Source organism: Simochromis diagramma, unplaced genomic scaffold (genome assembly GCF_900408965.1).
Source record: "Simochromis diagramma unplaced genomic scaffold, fSimDia1.1 OVJJ01000683.1, whole genome shotgun sequence".
In the NCBI taxonomy this organism is placed as follows: Eukaryota; Metazoa; Chordata; class Actinopteri; order Cichliformes; family Cichlidae; genus Simochromis; species Simochromis diagramma.
The window spans coordinates 2,249,694-2,271,587 of record NW_024387158.1 but is presented as its reverse complement, the minus strand read 5'-3'; the positions used below and the strand labels follow the sequence as shown (position 1 = coordinate 2,271,587).

The following is a 21,894-nucleotide window of genomic DNA, read 5'->3' as shown; positions in this document are numbered from 1 at the left end:
CCATTCACTATTTGCCTTGATTTATTTGAGCAATATCTCTAAAATTAGACGCATCCTTTGTCAGGGTGATACTGAAGCACACATATACATGTTTTTTTTGTCATTTAAAACACTTATGGTCAGTTTCATGATAGATTAGATTAAAAAACTACTTTTGTTTAGTAGTTTTTAAGTGAACCCAAACAATTGGGTATTACTGTTTTTTCAAATTGTGTTCACATTTACAGTCTGTCTATGTACAGCTCAAGTTTTTATGATATTTTTGCATAGTGAGCAGATTACAATACACATTTCCAAATTTCAGTGCGTAATTATAAATCTGATTACATGCATACATACAGATTGAGATATAATCTGAACTGAATGTTTGCAATTAATTGCAACATAATTATTAATATTGTTGCATCAGAGATTGCATTTCTGTATCCTTCAGGCCCAGGCGCGAATGCAGGAGTCATCTCAAAAGGTGGATTTGTTGCGTCTCTCGTTGGAGAGATGTTTATGTGGGCTGGCTCATGATCATCCCACACATGCTACCATTAAAGAGGCTTTAATGGTAGGCACCTCACCTTCTTACGGCACTCCAAAGAAACACTCCCAGGCTCCAGCCTCTTCCTCATCTTCATCCTTCTTCAAACCAGCCAGTCTAACAGGTTGTTTAAGTCTGCTAGTCTCTTTTAAAAGCAAAATTTTGATAGTCATTTTATTAAATAACCGTTCATAACAACATTGAATTTTTTTTTAATTTTTATTTTTTTTTTACCTGAAGCAGCTTTCCATTGAATTTTCAGTAATGTTATCCCAAGTAAGAACTAATGACCGAAACGCTTATCCTTAGGTCGTTTGGAGGTATGTTTGATGGGTTGCCAGGACCTGTTGGAGTCAGTTCCAGGCCGTAGTTGTGTGACCAGTGTCTCAACCACCTCTGGGAGCATCTCTGATATGAAGTCTCTGAAGGTACGAACCGGACGCAGTGCCAAGGCTGAAGACATTTCCTGTAAGTCAACTTTTTTCTTTTTTTCTTTTTTTCTTTTTTTTTTCTTTTTTTTTTACACCTTTTATTTTTTTTTTGTGTCATAAAATGCAAAAATCCAGTAATGGACATTTCAAACTAACAAGTAATTGGTTTCAGAAATGATAAAACTGACAAGACAAACATTTTTGTATTTCAATACAAACCTGAAGTTGTAGTCGAGTATTAGCTACATTTCCATTAGATTCCATTAGATATTTTGTCCCAGTAACTGAAAGGTTCTTTCAGACTGTTGGTTATCTGGATCTAGATGTCTATCTCTCTGTGTTAGCCCTACAACAGGCTTGCAACTTCTCTAGGGTGTTTCCCGCCTGTCACCCCATTGTAACTGGGAGGGGCTGGATTAAGTGGAAGAGAATGAATGGATGGACTGTACACAAAACAAACTGCTCCTGTCCATTAGGTAGCTGTGCTGGCGGGCGTGATTAAGGATGCCGTGCAGGTGCGTCAGCCCTCCCTGCACAGCACCGCAGACCACGCCCGCCTAGTTAAAAACACGGGGACTCGGGGGTTGGGGAGTGTTGTGGTGTGACAAATATTGAATAAAATGGCTCAAACCTATGATGCCTGGACCCGCCGTGTCTCATTCACACCACAGTAGCTATTATAGGAATTATTGTGACACAGTTCTGTACCAACTGTAAGTGTGTTATGCTACAGTTGGTGGTGATTTACTGCTTTTCAGAAGAAAAAAAGAGATGAACAAAAGCAGCAACGCAGATTCAAAACACTTGAAGGATACACAAAAACAATCAGAATCAGAATACTTTATTGATCCCTAGGGGAAATTATGTTGGTTACAGTGCTCCAGTACAAACAGTAACAAAAACAGACAATACAAGTAAGAAATATAGACAGGCTCAAGGTTTTTTCCACCAAAATTGCAGGACTGAAAATAAGCAAAAGTATTTTACAAGCTCTGTAGACATGGCCAAATCTTTGCACCATTTTAATTTCAGTCAGCTTCCAGCCAGTCAAAAATGTTTGGATCGTGGCAGTCTTGTGGGTATTACTGCTGCCTCTTTAACTCTGCAGACCCCACCCAAGAGTTACTGAAGTTTAGGAGCATTTCCGTGGGTAACATAATTCTTACTAAAAGTAGTTTTAATCCTGGTCCTCATGACCATGATCTAAATTATTTACATTTCCTAGTTCCTCGTGGAGACATTCTTCGGCGGTTTGTTAATCTTTGAAGACTTGATAATATGAGTCTATTTCTTACTGAGGTAGATGTTTCTCCATATACATTTTGAAAGATTTCTAAATTGCTTGTTTTCCTGTTTTTTATGACATTAGGTCTAAGAAATGTAGTAAGCGCTGAATTTATGGTAACTGACAGGTTTTTGTTTTGATTAGTTTTCTGACTGCATCTGTTTTCTTTGTTTTTCAGCGGAGATAAGTGCAGTGCTGAAGGTTGACAACAGAGTAGTGGGGCGCACACAGTGGAGACAGCTGGGCAAAGAGGCCTGGGGCCAGAGCTTCAGCACTGAACTAGAACGGGTCAGTGGCTGCCATGTACTTGCTTTAAGGATCATTTCAAATCATCACTAATATATTATGACAGCGTTAAATTAGTTAGGTTTCAGACTACACGTGCATGCAAATAGGTTATCCTCTGTCAAGAACAACGCAGCTTTGAAGAAAGTGATTTGCACCTGCACCAAAATTCAGTTGATTGTGTCTTTGCCCATTCTCTATCTCTTCACCAATTTCAGGGGATTTGACTTGGTAGTTTTCTTTGTTTTATGAAGAAAAAAAAAATTTTGTTCACAGACAGCATGGGATCTCAGCTTGGTGAAGGAAAGAAGAATCTTTTATCCTCAGATTCACAGCATGGGCTTATTCTTCTCCAACTCCACAGTTCACTTCTTTTCTTCTTAGCGACTGCTGGAGTAGTCTTCCATGTGTCGCTTTTTAACATAATCGATATTTATTCTCATCAAATTTAGTTTTAGCTCCCTTTAAACCAACTTTGTTCTGATTGACAGAGACTACATTACAAACTGGAATAACATGAAAAATAGTTAAAAAAGTAGTTGTTGCCCATTCTTTCTCTATAAAGAAAGTTTGAACCTTTTGTTTCCAGTGTTTCTGTATTTATTTTATTATAAAAGGTGAGTGTATCCAGAAAAGTAGAACTGCTTATTTATTTATATAAAGCCAATTTTTGTTTAGTGAATCAAGGCAAAAAATCCTGATAATTCAACTCACTGTATTTTTCTTGCAACTGTCATTCTGTAAACAAATTTGTCCTTGTGAAGAGTCAAATTTCAGACATAAAAATCATTTTAGAAGCAGAATGTGTGATGTGTAAAAGTAACTTTTTGTATAATGTTTAGGACAAGAATTCACACACTGTTTTCCTTTGCGGTCAGAGATATTGTATAACCTCTTCATACTAGGTTAGCTACTAGTACACATCTGAACCTGCTTAAGAAAGGTTTATCTAAAAGTCACTTTTTGAGATTGATGTGATCATACCAAACCACAGAGGGCTTTAAAGAAAGAACGGTAGAGATCAAAAGTTTTTGCAAGGGGATATCCTTTTGATTGGGTGGAACTAGTATAAACTTGTGCTCTAAAAAGTTCTTGTTCATATTTATTATCTAGTAGTCAGAAGAAACGAAAAAGATTTTCTGTTACTTGCGTAAATACTTATTCCTCCCAGAGTCGGATTGTGAGGTCTTTTTTTTTTTTTTTTTCTTTTCTGAAGCACTGGCACATATAAAAATCGGATCCCAAACTGACTCAGACCTGAAATCATGCTGATTTTGTGTCTAACAAAACACAAGATAGTCAGCCTTGTCAGAGTCCTCTTGTAAATAATTCCCCTCTCGCCCCTGCGGGCGGTCTTTTGTTCCTTCAAGCTCGGGTCCTCTACCAGAGGCCTGCGGGTTTGAGGGTCCCGTGGGGTATCTTTCCTGTTACTAGGACTGCGCTCTTGTGGACAGCGATCTTGGATTTTGTTCCTGGGATCTGCTGGAGCCACTCGCCTAGTTTGGGAGTCACCGCACCTAGTGCTCCGATTACCACTGGGACCACTGTTACCTTCACCTTCCACATTTTCTCAAGCTCTTCTCTGAGCCCTTGGTACTTCTCAAGCTTCTCGTGTTCCTTTTTCCTGATGTTGCTCGTTACAGCTGTCACTACAACCATCTTCATCTATCATATCCAGTTGGGTAGCCATCACTATTTTGTCCGTCTGTATCTGGAAGTCCCACAGGATCTTAGCTTGGTCATTCTGGACCGGAGCGTCTCCCATTTTGACCTCGGGACTTCCAGGCTATAGTCTGCACAGATGTTTCTGTATACTCTGCTGGCCACTTGGTTATGGCGGTCCATTTGTGCTGAATTGTCTCAGGGGTAACTTTACACAGCCTGCACCTGGGGTCTTGCCTGGTATAGACCCCAGCCTCTATGGATCTTGTACTTGGAGCTTGTTCCTGTGCTACCATGATTAAGATAAGATAACCTTTATTAGTCCCACGCATGTGAAATTTGTTTTGTTACAGCAGTGCACAGTGCAAAGTTACATAGAAAAATTAGGAAAAAAAATAAACACTGGAATAAGATATCAATAAGATACTGTACACAATAGAATAGATTAAAATAAAATACTATATACAATTGAATAAAATAGAATACAAATGCTGTATAGAATTGAGTATAATACAACGATCCCAGAAAAGAGTATTGCATTTAGTGCTATTGCGCATGTGTGGATGTGTGTGTTTGATCAGTTAAAGTCTTTGTTGTAGAGTCTGACAGCAGTGGGGAGGAAAGTCCTGTGAAATTTCTCAGTCCCACATCGTGGGTGTCGCAGCCTGCCACTGAAGGAGCTGCTCAGTGCTGTCACAGTCTCCTGCATGGGGTGGGAGATGTTGTCCAACAGGGATGACAGCTTAGCCACCTTTCTCCTGTCACTCACCACCTCCACTGGGTCCAGAGGGCATCCTAGAACAGAGCTGGGCCTCCGGATCAGCCTGTTTAGTCTCTTCCTGTCCCCAGCAGAGATGCTGCCACTCCAGCAGACCACACCGTAAAAGATGGCTGAGGCCACCACAGAGCCATAGAAGGTCTTCAGGAGTGGGCCCTTCACTCCAAAAGACCTGAGTCTCCACAGCAGGTACAGCCTGCTCTGCCCTTTCCTGTTAGTGCCTCTGTGCTGTCTTTCAATTTAGTGTTGTCCAGCCACTGGTACGATTTCGGGATGCCAGCAACTTCCTGTATCTTCTGGTGGTATAGACCATGCAGGGGCCTGTCCTACCATGATGATTCTTCCTCTTGCTCCTCTTTCTTGCATTTCTGCTGCCTGAGTTAGTCAGTCGTGGCCATCTTTTTGCTGATGAACTTGTGGATATTCGTTGTCTCATCCTGGGCTGTTGTGCTGACACTCGCCAGTCCCCGGCCTCCTTCCTTTCGATTAGCATACAGTCTCAGGGTGCTGTACTTGGGGTGAAACCCTCAATGCATGGTCAGGAGCTTCCTTGTCTTGATGTTAGTGCCTTCCGTCTCTTCCTTTGGGCAGCTTATTATCTCAGCAGGGTACCTAATCACGGGCAGGGCGTAGGTGTTGGTAGCATGGATCTTATTCTTACTGTTCACCTGACTTCTCAGCACTTGCCTGACCCTCTGTGTTTTTGTTGCAGCTTTCCTAGTGGCCTCTTCATGGTTTGCATTTCCTTGTGGTATTACCAGGTACTTGTAGTTGTTCTCAATGTTGGCAATGTTGCCTTCTGATAGTTTGATCCCCTCAGTTCTGACTACCTTCCAGTTCTTTGTTATCATCCGACTACACTTCTCCAATCTGAATGACATGTCCTTGCTGGAGATGCTGGTGGTGTGAATCGATGTCTCATTCACATTTGGCATACAGCTTGATGTCATCCATGTAGGGTAGGTGGCTGACAATTGCTCCATTCTGTAGTCGGTACCCGTAGGTAATCTTGTCAATGATCTCACTGATGGGTTCAGGCTTATGCAAAACACCACTGGGGACAGAACATCTTCTTGGTAGATCCCCACACTTGATGGCGACCTGTTTTATGGGCTTCAAGTTGGCCTCTAGTGTCATACGCAACATCCCCATTGAGTTCCTGGTGAAGGCTCTTAGGGTCCTGTTGATCTTGTACTGTTCAAGGCATTCCAGGTTCCAGGTGAGGGTCATTAAGTCATAGGCCTTCTTGTAATCAATCCAGGCAGTGCACAGGTTGGTCATTCTAGTCTTTCAGTCTCAGGCGACTACTCTGTCTACCCTTAGCTGGTCTTTTGCACCTCTGGTATTCTTGCCAATTCCTTTCTGTGCCCCACTCATGTATTGAGCCATGTGCCTGTTCAGCTTAGCTGCTTTGATGCCTGACAGCAGCTTCCATGTGGTACTGAGGCAGGTTATTGGCTGGTATTTGGATAGGACAGGTCACTTCTGGGGGTCCTTGGGGATCAGGACTGTCCGGCCTTCAGTAAGCCATTCTGAGTGTCTCTCATCGACTAGCAGCTGTTTCATTTGTACTGCCAGATGCTCATGCAGTGCAGTGAGCTTCTTCAGCCAGTAGGCATGAACCATGTCGGGGGCTGGTGGTCCAGCTCTTCATACTGGAGACCCTTTCCTCGAATTTCTGCCACTGTGGTGGCAGAAATGATGACTAATAGAAAAACCTCATAATAAAACAAAATAATTTTTAGATGTAGGTATGTATAATAAATAGTCACTTGATCATTGTTGTTTGAGTGAAGTTGTTTTTTATTGTTCTATTTTATCTTGAACTCATGAAGTTCACCCCTTTTTTTTCCCCCTACCTGTCGGGTCCTAAAGTAAAATATCTTATTACCTTACATTTTAACATTTCCAAATGTTAGTTGTTTACCAAATCTGTTTGTCTGTTTCTCTCAAAATTCAGGGTTTTTAAGTTTAATAAATTGTAAATGGTAAAGACTAAGAATGACAGTGAGTGAAATCTGTTTGTAGCTATTTTGAAAACAGAACATCCCTTACACCAAATGTAATAATTCAGAAACAAGAATCAATGCAAATTAAATATGAAATGAGGAAAATATCTGAATTGTAATCCATGTGTGTGCACATACGTGTGCATGTTTCTGTGTGTTGGTCTAGTCCAGGGAGCTGGAAATAGCTGTGTACTGGAGAGACTGGCGAGCATTAAGTGGAGTGAAGTTCTTGCGGCTTGAAGACTTCCTTGATAACCAGCGACATGGCATGTGTCTCCAGCTGGAGCCGCAGGGCGTTCTCTTTATTGAGGTTCTCCTGTTCATATCTAGTGTTCAAACTGTTTATTTACCTCTGTGGCATGCATAGACTGTACATAAAAGATGGACATAGCCACAAGCTTAGGTTATGTCATTTCAGAGGGGTATCCCATGGTTAAACATATGTATAGTATAGATTCTGTAACTGTATCCTGATCGCTTTCTCTGTTCATTTCCAGGTGACATTTATAAATCCTGTCATTGAGCGTCCCTTCAAGCTCCAGAGGCAGAAGCGGATTTTCCCTAAAGAAAAAGGTGGCACCAATTATTAATATTTTTCCATTATTTTTTTTTTTTTTAGATTTGTTGATAAATGTCGATTTATCCTTGACTATTTCAGTTGTTATCAGGCAGTTCTTGAATGGAAAATCTGATCATTTTCTGTTTATTGCATTTGATGCTAAACCTTTATCTCACCCTTTTCATACTGATAGTAATTACATAAATAATGCAAAATGAAACTTCATTATGTCCACAGTAAGGATACTTATTTTGTGACTGCTCGTTTCTCTCATAAACTTCTGGCATTTTGATCTGGTCAGTTAAATAGCAGCGGTGGGTGTTAATCACTTTCATCTGGTTTGGTGGTAATGAAATTAATAACAGGTTCACTAGAGGGGCAACAGAAGACAACCCCAAAATCAGGAATGGCTTTACAGATGGAGACCCGCTGACATTTTTCCCTCTTCATTTTTTCTGCATGTTTTTTGAGTAATTTTGCTTTTGGCTAAGGCTCAGTGTCACTACTGGTGTCATGAGGTGATACCTGACCCCTGCATGGGTTGCACACGTGGTCCAACTCCTTCAGTATGGCACATCAATACATGTCATTACCAGAAGGTTTTCTGGTAACAGAACAGTCTCAAGAACATAGAGGTGAGTCCTGGATACAGGCAGTTACTCTAGGAAAGCTGGACAGGGCTGTAGAAGGCTAACCCATCAGCAGGACCAGTATCTGTGTAAGGAAGAACAAGATGAGCACTACCAGAGATACAAAATGACCTCCAGCTGGCTGCTGGTGTCAGTGTCTCTGACTGAACAATTAGAAACACCGGGCCTTATAAGGTCATGAGGGAGGGCTGACATCCTCTCGTGGGGCATGTGGACTCTGTCTGCCACACTGGAGCCATTTACTATACAGGGTGGGCCATTTATATGGATACACTGTAATAAAATGGGAATGGATGGTGATATTAAAGTCCTGTTTGTGGCACATTAGTATATGTGAGGGGGCAAACTCCTCAAGATGGGTGGTGACCATGGTGGCCATTTAGAAGTCGGCCATCTTGGATACAACTTTTGTTTTTTCAATAGGAAGAGGGCCATGTGACACATCAGACTTACTGGTAATGTCACAAGAAAAACAATGGTGTGCTTGGTTTCAACATAACTTTATTCCTTCATGAGTTATTTACAAGTTTCTGACCACTTATAAAATGTGTTCAATGTGCTGCCCATTGTGTTGGATTGTCAATGCAACCCTCTTCTCCCACTCTTCACACACTGATAGCAACACCGCAGGAGAAATGCCAGCACAGGCATCCAGTATCCGTAGTTTCAGGTGCTGCACATCTCTTATCTTCACACCATAGACAATTGCCTTCAGATGACCCCAAAGATAAAAGTCTAAGGGGGTCAGATTGTGAGACCTTGGGGGCCATTCAACTGGCCCACGACGACCAATCCACTTTCCAGGAAACTGTTCATCTAGGAATGCTCGGACCTGGCACCCATAATGTGGTGGTGCACCATCTTGCTGGAAAAACTCAGGGAACGTGCCAGCTTCAGTGCATAAAGAGGGAAACACATCATCATGTAGCAATTTCAAATATCCAGTGGCCTTGAGGTTTCCATTGATGAAGAATGGACCCACTATCGTTGTACCCCATATACCACACCAAACCATCACTTTTGTTGGTCCAACAGTCTTGGAGGGATCCATTCAATGTGGGTTAGTGTCAGACCAATAGCGGTGGTTTTGTTTGTTAACTTCACCATTCACATAAAAGTTTGCCTCATCACTGAACAAAATCTTCTCCGTGAACTGAGGGTCCTGCTCCAATTTTTGTTTTGCCCATTCTGCAAATTCTGTGCTCCGATCTGGGTCATCCTCGTTGAGATGCTGCAGTAGCTGGAGTTTGTAAGGGTGCCATTTGTGAGTAGCTAATATCCGCCGAAGGGATGTTCGACTAATGCCACTCTCCAGTGACATGCGGCGAGTGCTACACTGTGGGCTCTTGCTACACTGTGGGCTCTTGCTGAATGAAACTAGGACAGCCACTGATGTTTCTTCATTAATGACAGTTTTCTTGCGTCCTCATTTTGGCAAATCCAACACTGAACCAGTTTCACGAAACTTAGCAAGCAGTTTGCTAACTGTAGCATGGGAGATGGGTGGTCTCGTAGGGGGTCTTGCATTGAAATCTGCTGCAATGACCCGGTTACTGCGTTCACCAGATATCAACACAATTTCGATCCACTCCTCACGTGTTAACCTCTTCGACATGTCAATGGCTGTGAACAAAGAGAAACTTGTAAATAACTCATGAAATAATAAAGTTACATTGAAACCAAGCACACCATTGTTTCTTGTGACATTACCAATAAGTTTGATGTGTCACATGACCCTCTTCCTATGGAAAAAAACAAAAAACAAAAGTTGTATCCAAGATGGCCGACTTCTAAAAGGCCACCATGGTCACCGCCCATCTTGAGGAGTTTGCCCCCTCACATATACTAATGTGCCACAAACAGGACTTTAATATCACCAACCATTCCCATTTTATTACGGTGTATCCATATAAATGGCCCACCCTGTAGATTACCAGAACTGGTGCTTTGGGGATTTTTACAGATGAGAGTAGGTTCCCATGTGGCAGATGTTAAAAGGATTTGGAGAAGCCATGGAGAACATTATGCTGCCTTGTAACATTGGTCAACACGACTGGTTTAATGGTAGGTCAGTAATGGTCTGTAGAGGCATATCCATGGAGGGATGCATAGAACTCTACAGGCTAGGCAAGGACACCCTGATTACCTTTAGGTATCAGGTTGAAACTCTTGGACTCATTGTCACTGGTATAGTGGGTCCTGGGTTCCTCCTGGTTCATGACAATGCCCAGCCTCATGTGGGGAGAATATGCTGGAAGTTCGTGGAAAATTAAGGAATTTATTCCTTTGACTGTCCCCACACTTGCATGACTTAAATCAAACAGAATACCTCTGAGCATGTGGAGGCTATACAAACTGCTGAGTGCCATTCTGAGTTACTGCAATAAAATTTCAGCCTGCGGCATTGTTGTTTTTTTGTTTTGTTTTTTTCACTTTAATTTTTGGGGTGTTTTTAAATTCAGCCCTCTGTACTTTCATTGCCATCAAAGTACAATGTGGTAACCTTTAATTCCTAATACATTATTTATTCCACATCAGTGGAGATATCCACATGGCTTCTTTTCCCATTGAGATCTGAGGTGTTTTCAAAGTTTTTTGAGCACTGCATTTTCTCTTTACATCGTATTTGCTGCATGTAAAACCTTTTCAGTCATGTAGCTCGGATTTAATTTTCTCCCATCATTCCTGCTCACAGGGAAGCACTTCCTGCGTGCCGCCCAAATGAACATGAACTTTGCTGCTTGGGGCCGTTTGATGATGAGCATCCTGCCTCCTTGCAACTCACTGGAGCCCATGAGCCCTCCATTAGCAGCCCCCAGTACTACATCAACTCTTTCACCAGCTCAGTAAGGCTCTGTGTTGTGACCCAGAAATATCTCTTTGTGACATCTATGAAAGAGTGAAATAATAAGTTGTTTGCTTTAGGCTGTTTTTCTGCTCATATTATCAGACTGGACAGATTAACTTGACTGGAAGGCTGAATCTAATGTTATCACTGGACTGTATTTGGAGTGGTTGTATAATGTTATTGAAGGTTATAAAAATGTGTGATTCTATATTTTTCTTGCTCTCCAAAAAAACCCCTGTGCAGACATACAAGAAAAATTAGAAAAAAATACACAGCAACAAAAACTTACAGTACAGAAAGGATACATACATGATTGTTGGTCGTTTGTTTTTGCAAGGGTCATTTGACCAATTGAATGAGAAAATGCTCATTGATGTTATAAAGAGAATTTAATTAAGATTTCATTAAAAAAAAATTAATATAGTGCCAAATCACAACAACAGTCGCCTCCAGTAAGGACCTTACAATAATAGAGGAAACCCCATTAATCAGATGGCTCCCCGTCAGCAAGCATTTGGTGACAGTGGGAAGAAAAAACTCCCACGAAGAAACCTCCAGTAGAACCTGGTTCAGGGAGGGGTGGCTATCTGCTGCGACTGGTTAGGGTGAAATTACAGAACACCTGTTTGGTTTTGAAATTCAGTCCATGGTAAAAAAAAATGTGATTAAATTTATAGTTCAGTAACTGACTTGATTTAATGAAGAAAAGGAAACAAACATAACCATATTTAAATTTAAAATTGCATGCCCCCTTCTAGCCCGCTAATGTGCTTCTCTCTCTTCGTTGTTGAAAAAATGTAAAATTAAGTCTCCATCTCCTAATAAATAAGTGTTTCTGAAGTCTTAGGTAGTGTGAGATTTGCTCCGTTAGTCAGATTTCCCAAAGTCTATCCAACCACATGTGATAAGTTGGAGTGTCGGCCTTCAGCCGTCTAATTGTAATGCATGTAATTGCTGCCACCAATAATATTCTTTAGCCAAATTTTGGTGAGCGCACAGAAAACGTTCTTCCAATATCTAACTCTGCACATGGCCAGAATATATGTATGCAAGTCCCAGTATGTGTACCACATTTTCTCCAGCATGTATTAGTGGCGTGGGCCGTTCCATTTGAATTCTCTCCAAGAGTTTGAGCTTGTTACCCTGTGTGCTCCGTTGCAGATTTCTTTTTTACTTGTAATGTAGTATTTGCAGTTATACATTTCTCACTCCCATTTTCTCTGTAACTTTTTCCCACTCCTCGTGTCACATTAAGACATTTCTTAATTTTAAATAGCAGAAGAAGTCTGTATTGCTGATGTTAAGCTCATCTTTTATCTGTTTAAAAGATTTGATGCTATCCTTATGAGGTTGGTATACCTTAATCAGGATTTATTCAGCTCATGAATGGAATTGTTTTGGGCAATCCAAAAGAATCATGTCGCATTTTAATCATACATTTAGATATAATTCAAATATCTTTAATATATATTATATATTTATATACTTAAAGCACTCTGCCTCACATCATGTATGCCTTTGACTGTGGGAGAAAGCCCTCACAGACACATGGGGAGCATGCAGGCTCCACACAGACGGAGATGGGTCTACTTTAGATTAAGTACCGCTTGTAATATAGACCTGTTTTCAGGTTTGATCTGATTTCTGTTGTATTAATATATGAGACAAATTTAATATTTTTTTTCATATTTAATGTTTTTCTTTTTTCTAATGGCTCACCCTTTTTATTTATTGAAGTTTGTATCATTTTTAATTATTTATTTGTCAGTTTCTTAATTCAAGACAATAACTGCAGAATGGTACAGTGTAATAAACTATATTTTGTTTTGGTTTATTTAAGAGAACCTGAAGTAATGAGTCTGAATTTTGCTGAAGAACCACCAGGCAGATCTCCACATTCCATAAGAAAGAACAGTAAAAACTCCCCACTGGTAAGCTTCCCGTCTGCGTGACAAATGAATACAAACACTAGATGCATTTGTAACGTGTATAACAAAATAACTAAACTAATCATCTATAGTCAGAGGAGGCAACTGATTAGTCCAGTTTGTTTCAGTTTGTTACCAGGAATATTCAAAAAGTTATGGATGATTTGAATGAAAATGGTTACAGTACTGGTGCATGGTTCAATTCAGATGTGAGAACCTTTTGGAGTTAATGCAGTTCTGGATCCAGGAATTTATGGAAAAAATATTTAGTATTGTTAGAGGACAAAATCTGACCTTTGGCGTCATATCTTTACAAATAGATATCAAATTAAAGTAATAAAAACTGAAATGCATTATCATAATGTTTTCTAGAAAGTATCCTAAAGTAATCTGGGTTGGGATCAGTCCTCTCTTTTGAATTCATGGATGGTGTGGAGGGAATTTACAGCTTTGGCTCGCACACTGCTCTTGTTTTTCTGTGCGGATTCACTTTCTGTCAGTTCATCTATTTTCTGTTTTGCTGAAAAAAACAGTCTTCCAATGAGAACAAGAGCCCAAAGCCAAAGAGACAACCGTCTGTTCTTCCACCTACACTGTAAGTCATACTGATTTTTTTTTTTTTTTTTTTTTTTTTTTTTTTTTAAATGTTTGTGAATTTGTTAGGTTTGATTAGACAGTTTTTGGGTACTCCAGATCACCAACCCAAGATTTTATTTCCTTCTGTGAAATAGGATAAGTAAAAATAAACCACACTTAACTTCCTGTGGTTCCAGTTCTAAAGTAATATACATCTAAAGGTTCTGTGTTGATATGTGTAGATATTCTGTGTAGATGAAATATTTGAAGATGTTCGTTTGGGATCCAAAAGGAAGGTTCACGTCTCAGTAACATAAATGTTTGAAGTTTGCTTCTCTAGTTTCTGGTAACAAAGACACTGATTTTTATTTTTTTCTCTGAAATCAATGAAGGAATCTTTCAGGACATAAACATGTGCACTTTTGTATCCTCATGCAGGAAGGATAAAGGGCTTCAAATAGAAGACTTCAAGTGTATTTCAGTCCTAGGGAGAGGTCACTTTGGAAAGGTATACATTAAACTTACTTTCCTATATTTGTAAGGCAACAGTGGGACTGCAACATTTCTTTAAACATGGAATACAATTTATATGCAACTATTGCAATGTAGTGATTGCAAATCTGAATTCAAATCTCAGTGACCTTGACCTCAAAGCTAAGGTCAGAGATCAAGTTTTTCTGAAAATCCTGTAAATGCGATAACTCAAGAAGGAAGACACCTAGGATTTTCTAATTTATACCATGTGTGCATCTACTAAGCCACCAGTATTTTTTAACTTTGCAGTACATAACCTCTCTCACTTAAACATTACTTCTGTTTCTTGTATTTGATGCAAGGTGCTGCTAGCAGAGTATAAGAGGTCGGGTAAACTGTATGCCATCAAAGCCCTGAAGAAAGGTGATATTGTGACACGTGATGAAGTTGACAGGTATGTAATCTCATCTCGTCTTCTCCAAAATGCTTTGACTCTAGTGGATGGTGTCTTGGAACATGTTCCCAGTGCTTGATGAAATTAAACCTTTTCTTTTCCACACCTAGTCTCCCTATATGCATGTCTACTTTCTTTATGTCCTTAGCTATTCCACTTTTTCTTTGCTAACCTTGTCCTTTGAAAACTGGTTGGGGATGAAGGAAGGGAGACGGGACAAAAGACATGCTGTGTAAAAGAGCCAGAGATAATAATAATTACTAATGATTAAATGCAGAGAGGTGTATAAACACATAGTGAGTGAAGAGGAAACGCTCAGTGCATCATGGGAATCCCCCAGCAGCCTACGCCTATTGCAGCATAACTAAGTGAGGATTGAGGGTCACCTGATCTAACCCTAACTATATGCTTTAGCAAAAAGGAAAGTTAGAAGCGTGATCTTAACAGTAGAGATGCTGTCTGTCTCCTGAATCTAAACTGGGAGCTGGTTCCATAGAAGAGGGGCCTGAAAGCTGAAGGCTCTGCCTCCTGTTCTACTTTTTAATATATTAGGAGGATTTAACAGGGAGCCAGTATGGATGAAATATGCTCTCTTTCCAGTCCGTGTCAGTACTCTTGCTGCAGCATTTTGGATCAACTGAAGTCTCCCATCTCTTTCAGATTGCATCTTCTTTAGAAGATTTTAATTGACCTGTATGCATCTTCCTCCACTCTACATCATCCTCTGTTCCTCCCTCTTTAAAAGTAAAAAAATAATCAGTTAAGGGCTGTTCATGAATAAAACGAGTGCCTGTGTAACCCAGGTTATATTTTGTAGTTACAGTGTACAGATGCCTTCACAAGACAGTCAAAGTTATTGTTTTGAAAAGAAGCCAGCTAAAGGCTGATTCAGTGGGATTGTGCCCATTACAAACTTGGCCGGGCAGAATATAGGGTCTAGCTTTCTCATCTAAATTACACGAGTGAGTGATGGATGCCAGTTGTGGCAGGGAATGAAAGAGAAAATAATAAAGTGAGTTTTAGACTATCGGTGCAGTGAAATTCTGTTAAAAGTTATCCTTCAGAGCGCAGTTTTAGGGTTTAAAGTTACTTTACTTTAGAGTTTGAGTAAATCTCTGCAATGGTTAAATACAGGTGTAGGAATCTTGGCAATGCATTAATGTAAATGAATGCACACACAAAGAGAGCCAAACAAACATGCTTGTGTATGTGTGTCCCTCCTCCTGCACAGAATGGAACAGTCTCTCTAGAGAACAACTTTTAGGTAAAAGGCAAAATATGAGAACTGCTCAACCACATAACATCAGACTTTGCATGCACCCACCATTTGCAGATTAGGTGAACAGCTGTTGAGCTAGATGAAGAACAGACAAAAAGATTTATCAAATAGAATACAAATTATAATTTTAATGAGTGTTCCTGCATGCTGGAACGTCATCCCTTTCTCCCAGTTTGTTTTTTTTCAGTGTCTCTTTGCTCGCCTCTCTTACCCTCACCCCCAGTGAGTCACAGCTGACCCTGGTTCTGTTGTAAAAGAGTAAAAGGAGATGTAAAAGTGCTTTACAGAATGGAAAAGCTCCTTGACTGAATGGATAAGGACCTGAATTTTATAAGATAATTTAGGACTGACTAAAAGTGCCTCTCTCAGATATGTATCTCCACTCAGCAATGACAGGCTCCCTCCCAAGGTCATTGTATACAGCAAATATGTCATTGATCCTTAAAAAGGATAAACCCCCTGACAAGTGTGGCTCTTATCGCACAATTGGCTTAATCAAGGTTGACAGCAAAACCTTCATCAAAATCCTGGTAAAAAGGCCTTTGTAGTTGGTGAGGGCTTGGAGGTCTCCACACCTGGTGGGGGTTGTTATCAGTGAGGAAGCAGTCTGTCCTCCTCCTGTAGGCCTCCTTGGCCTGTTTGATACCTTCCTCAGGTTGGCTGTGGGAGCACTGTACATGGAACTGTCCCTCAGTCTGAAGGCTGAGTTACGAGTTCTGATCCGTGCCGGTACTTTACCCATCATCCAAGGTTTTCGGTTATGAAAAACAGATGGTTTTAGTCATTATCACATTCGCCACACAACACTTAATACAGAAAAGGACAGAGTGAGTGCAGGTTTCCAGGTCCCGCTGTTCGAAGATGGACCAGGCTGTCAGATCAAAACAGTCCTGTAGCTGGAGGCGAGTGTCATTTGGCCATGTTTTAATGACCCAAGTGCATGGAGGACTAAGGTGGGTGTAGGTAGGGATAAGGAGCAGAGAGAGCAGGTCAGATTGTACTAGGTGGGGGAGGGGTGTTGCTCTGTAGGCCTGTTTGATGTTACTGTACACATGGTCTAGTGTCCCGTCCCGGCTGTAGTAAATCTCTGATTGCAGCTCCTCCCATTTTGTTTATGAGGAATCTCACGTTTGGTGAGGAAGATGGATGGTGGTGGGGGTTGTGTTGTTGTTTTTGCAGCTCAATAGCCAGCCAACACAAAAAGGTGCACAGTATTTGGGAGCGCTTCACATCTGCATATTTCTGTCCCCATCTTTAATTAACATATATCAGTATGACGATGATTACTCTGACCTGTGACATCTAAAGATTGAACTGCAAGGGTCTGAATAGAGTTAAGACTGTTGGAAGGAGATGATGGGTATTAATATGTCACTTCTACCACTGTATCTGTGTGGTCATGTTCAGCCTCATGTGTGAAAAGAGGATCTTTGAAGTGATCAACTCCTCTCGTCATCCATTCTTGGTGAACCTGTACGGCTGTTTCCAGACTGCAGACCACGTGTGCTTTGTGATGGCCTACTCGCCCGGAGGAGACCTCATGACGCACATTCACAACAGCATCTTCAATGAGAGTCAGGCTCGGTGAGCTCATGTTTTTTCTGTAAAACCTGCCGCTACAATCCAGGATAGTGCTGTTATTTCTACCACTTCTCTGATTTTTAGGTTTTTCTCCTCGTGTGTGCTTCTGGGTCTAGAGTTTCTCCACAAAAACAAAATAGTTTACAGGTGAGTCCTTTCAAGGCAATTTCTTTACTATATCCTCGTAACTATGAGCTGCATGTCAGGAGCATGAGGCATCATTTTTTCTGTTTGTGTCATTCAGAGACCTGAAGCTGGACAATCTGTTGATGGACGCAGATGGCTTTGTAAGGATAGCAGATTTTGGCTTGTGCAAAGAAGGTAAATAGATTTTTATTTTATTTTATTTTTTTGTTGAAAAATCAAACTGTGTGGTCTTTGTATCTTCAGTGCAGAAAGTCAAAGCTTTAGATTTTGTGTTTTGCCAGATTTCAGAACTGTATAGTGTTTGTGTCAAAGGCTATGAATGTACTTGGATAGTTTGTAATTAATCACTCACACTTATATGCATGAACAGTACCAACTAAGCAAGTATGTAATCAATCCCTGTCGTCACTCTGTGACACTTTACTGTGCATAGAAATGGGCCACGGGGATCGCACATCAACCTTTTGTGGCACACCAGAGTTCCTGGCTCCAGAGGTGCTGACAGACAGCAATTACACCCGCAGTGTGGACTGGTGGGGGCTGGGGGTCCTCGTCTATGAGATGCTGGTGGGGGAGGTCAGTGTAAACCATAGACTGCACATAAAGATGCACCGTGTCATAAAGTTGCAGGAAGAAAAAGGTTTGAATTTTTTGGGGCAATGTCCACCTTCACCTTCAGTGTCTGGTGTAGACCTTCCTACACATTTCCATTCATTCTTGATCACTGCATTACTTTAAAGTAATCTTTACTCATTCTTCCATACAGAAGAGCTTAAACACTGATGTTACCTCACATTTCCTCACATGAAATGCTTTGTTAGTTCAATTAGCTTTTCCTGTTAGACTTTGCTGCCAAAATGCTAAATTCAATGCTCTATTAATGTTGAAAAGTCATCCCAGCTCAGACAAACCAAAATTCCTATATTAAAACTATGTTTCAGAGATGGGATAAAGTCATGTTTAGACATGGGGTGTCTAAATATGACTTTGGCTTTAGGTCTGGAGGTAAACCAGGTCATCTACTAATTGGAAGGTTGGTTGGGATGATCCCAGCTGGGAACATGAGTGTGTGTGAATGTTAGATAGAAAGCATTTTGGCGAAGAGAAAGTTCTTATATAAATGGATGAATGAGGACATTAAAGTAGGGAAAAAGGTGCTATATAAGAACCAGTCTATTTAGACCAAACATGAATTATTATTGTAGGGTCTTGACCTTACAATATAAAGCGCCTTGAGGCAACTCTTGTGATTTGGTGCTAAGTAAAAGAAAAAAAAAAATCTGAAAAGAAGTGAATGCTGGACTGTTTATGGACAACTAACAACCATTTGTATATACAAATGTTTATATAATTACAGTTAGGTCTGTACTTTGTTGGACAAGGGTACTATTGATAGTTTTGCCTCTCTACACCACCATATTGGATATTCGCATGGAAAAAAAAAATCAACTTGAATTCAAAATGTTACAAAGGCTTAACCAAATCCCAACAATCAGGTGAGCCCCAATGAGCAGCCACTTTGGTGACAGTGGGAAGGAAAAAGTCCCTTTAACAGAAAGAAACCCTCTGCAGAACCAGGCTTAGGGAGGGCCAGCAATGTGCTGCAACTGGTTGGGTTAAGGGGAGGAAGACAGGACAAAAGACATGCCATGGAGAAGAGTCAGAGATAAATAATACCCAACTATTAGATGCAGTGTGGTGTATAAATACATGGTAAGTGAAAAGGGGTGAAAAAAGGAGCATTACTAAGGGTGGATTCAGGGTCACCTGATCCAGCCCTAACTGTAACCTTTGTCAAAAAGGAAAGTCTTAAGCCTAATCTTAAAAGTAGAGAGGTTGTCTGTCACCTGAACGCTGAAGGCTCTACCTCCCATACTACTTTTAAATATCCTAGGAACCACAAGTAAGCCAGCAGTCTGAGGTCGAAGTGCCCTGTTGGGGTCATTAAGATAAGATGGGGCCTGATTATACAAGACCTTGTATGTGAGGGGAAGGATTTTGAATTAGATTCTGAATTTAACAGGAAGCCAATGAAGAGAAGCCAATGTAGCAGAAATATGCTCTCTTTCTAGTCCCTGTCAGCACTCTTGCTGCAGCATTTTGGATTAACTGAAGGACCTCCTGATGATAGTGAATTACAGTAGTCCAGCCTACAAATAATAAATGCATGAACTTGTTTTTCAGCGTCACTCTGAGACAGGATATTTCTAATTTTAGAGATTTTGCACAAATGGAATAAAGCAGTCCTACATATTTGTTTAATATGTGCATTGAAGGACATGTCCTGGTCAAAAAACGACTCCAAGATTTCTCACAGTGTTACTATCAAAGAACCCCATGGAACTCCATAAATAACCTCAGTGTGGAAAGAGGACTCTCCATTTACATGAACAAACTGGAATCTATTAGATAGATATGATGCAAACCACTGCAGCGCAGTACCTGTAATATAGCATGCTCTAATCGCTCTAATAGGATATTATGGTCAACAGTATCAAACGCTGCACTGAGGTCTAGCAGGACAAGCACAGAGATGAGTCCACTGTCAGAGGCCATAAGAAGGTCATTTGTAACCTTCACTAAAGCGGTTTCTGTGCTGTGAGGAGCTCTGAAACTCTTCAAATAAACCTTTCCTTTGCAGATGATAAGTTAGCTGTTTACCACTACTCCTTCAAGAATTTTTGAGATAAAAGGAAAGACAGCCAGGTCAAGTGATTGCTCTTTAAGTAATGGTTTTACTACTGCCAGTCCGAATGCCTAATCAGCATTCACACTAATTAATAGTTAAAGTTAAAGGAATGCTTGGCTCAGAGGAGTCAAGAGGCGTACCCAGTGAAGATGTAAAAACACTTCTGTGTGAGTAGAGTTCAGGTAGCTGTTTGGCACAAGGCATTGGAGCATATGCCCGAATTATATCCTTAAATAATGTCAAGAACAATATGAAGTTACTACAGCTCTGTTCTTTCTTTCAGTCTCCTTTCCCCGGCGACGATGAGGAAGAAGTGTTTGATAGCATTGTCAATGATGATGTGCGCTACCCCCGCCTCCTTTCTCCTAACTCTGCATCCCTCATTCAGAAGGTTGGCTCCCAGACTAAGGAAACTGAATTCTCCAGATGAGGAACATTTTATGACCTCTTCAGTTTTATTCACACTTTTAATAATGGAGTAGTGCTCAAAATCTAAACTGTCTGTTGAGCTTATCAGCACATTTGAATTCTATTTATATGATCTGAATATTCTAAATGCTGTTGACCTAGGCTACTACATCACCTTCTTTCTCCCGCCTGTGTTTCAGCTGCTGCAGAAAAATCCTGAGTTGAGACTGGGAGCAGGAGAAGAGGATGCCTTGGAGATCAAAAGGCACAAATTTTATGAGGTCAGTGTCCAGTTATTGTAGCTGCTTCAACTGAAGTCACTGAAGTACCCAGTACGAGTATGAGATGAAATAGTGGAAGGACAGGTGCTGAGTAAAAACATCTGAAAAGTAAGGAATCACAAAGAGCTGCACAAGTAAACAGAATAAAAAATATGAGAAAATTAAATACCGCAGTTCCAATACAAAATCAGGTTAAGACCGTAGTCTCAACAAAGACTTGTCGGGTTAAAGAAAAAGGTTTTAACTGCTTTTTAAGCAGAAGTCCAGAGTCAGCTAACCACATTAGTGGAAGATTATTTCAAAGTATCTGTGTCCCCTAGTCTTTAAATTTCTATAAGGAACATCTAACAGATTCTGAGTCTGTGGCTGAAGACTGTGAGCAGCAGTGTGTTTAAGCAGCTGGGATAAATGGCCTACAGCCTGGCTGTTTACTGTTCTGTCGTATAAGAAACTGAAAATTAATCCTAGAATCTAGTGAGTCTGTATAAAGAATATAAAAGAGGAGAAATGTGAGTTTGTTTGGAGTCATGGAAGAGATTATCTAGGCATTTTAGTAATCATGCAATCGCACAAATGAATGATTTTGTCGAGTTCAGCCAAGGTGACCGTACGTCACAATTTAGAAATGCTTCTTAAATGAAAGAAACAGAAATGTAAAATAGATTTTACATGTTCTCCAGAGATCACCATTCTGGAATTTGCATTTGAACAGAAAGAAGCAAAAGCCTGACTGATTTTAGGACATAATTCAGGAGGAGCTATAACCACAGTGTCAGTCTTGTTGTCGTTTAGAACAAGGTAACGATCGTGGCTCAAGAGTTGGGAGTTCGCCTTGTAATCGGAAGGTTGCCGGTTCGAGCCCCGGCTTGGACAGTCTCGGTCGTTGTGCCCTTGGGCAAGACACTTCACCCAGAAAGTCCTTGTAGATAAGTAGAAGGGAAACCAATCGAATGTAGAGCTAGAGATGCCAGCCAGAACCTTAAATTTATTAAGTAAAACTGTATCTACAGTATCAAAGGTTGCACTGAGGTGAAAGAGTAT

The 21,894-nt window shown here is 40.5% G+C and overlaps 1 protein-coding gene across 1 annotated transcript in view; it reads left to right on the top strand.

Annotated features, from left to right (window-relative positions):
* pkn3 (protein kinase N3) overlaps positions 1-21,894 on the top strand; it is a 32,865-nt gene that overhangs the window by 8,251 nt on the left and 2,720 nt on the right. The window contains exons 6-21 of the mRNA XM_040048599.1: positions 434-653; positions 839-997; positions 2,424-2,533; positions 7,146-7,289; positions 7,477-7,552; positions 10,884-11,034; positions 12,877-12,967; positions 13,498-13,559; positions 13,979-14,048; positions 14,377-14,468; positions 17,155-17,331; positions 17,413-17,475; positions 17,573-17,649; positions 17,909-18,051; positions 20,448-20,555; positions 20,773-20,853. Coding sequence (XP_039904533.1) covers positions 434-653; positions 839-997; positions 2,424-2,533; positions 7,146-7,289; positions 7,477-7,552; positions 10,884-11,034; positions 12,877-12,967; positions 13,498-13,559; positions 13,979-14,048; positions 14,377-14,468; positions 17,155-17,331; positions 17,413-17,475; positions 17,573-17,649; positions 17,909-18,051; positions 20,448-20,555; positions 20,773-20,853 — 1,824 coding nt within the window. The remainder of the gene's footprint in view (positions 1-433; positions 654-838; positions 998-2,423; positions 2,534-7,145; positions 7,290-7,476; positions 7,553-10,883; positions 11,035-12,876; positions 12,968-13,497; positions 13,560-13,978; positions 14,049-14,376; positions 14,469-17,154; positions 17,332-17,412; positions 17,476-17,572; positions 17,650-17,908; positions 18,052-20,447; positions 20,556-20,772; positions 20,854-21,894) is intronic.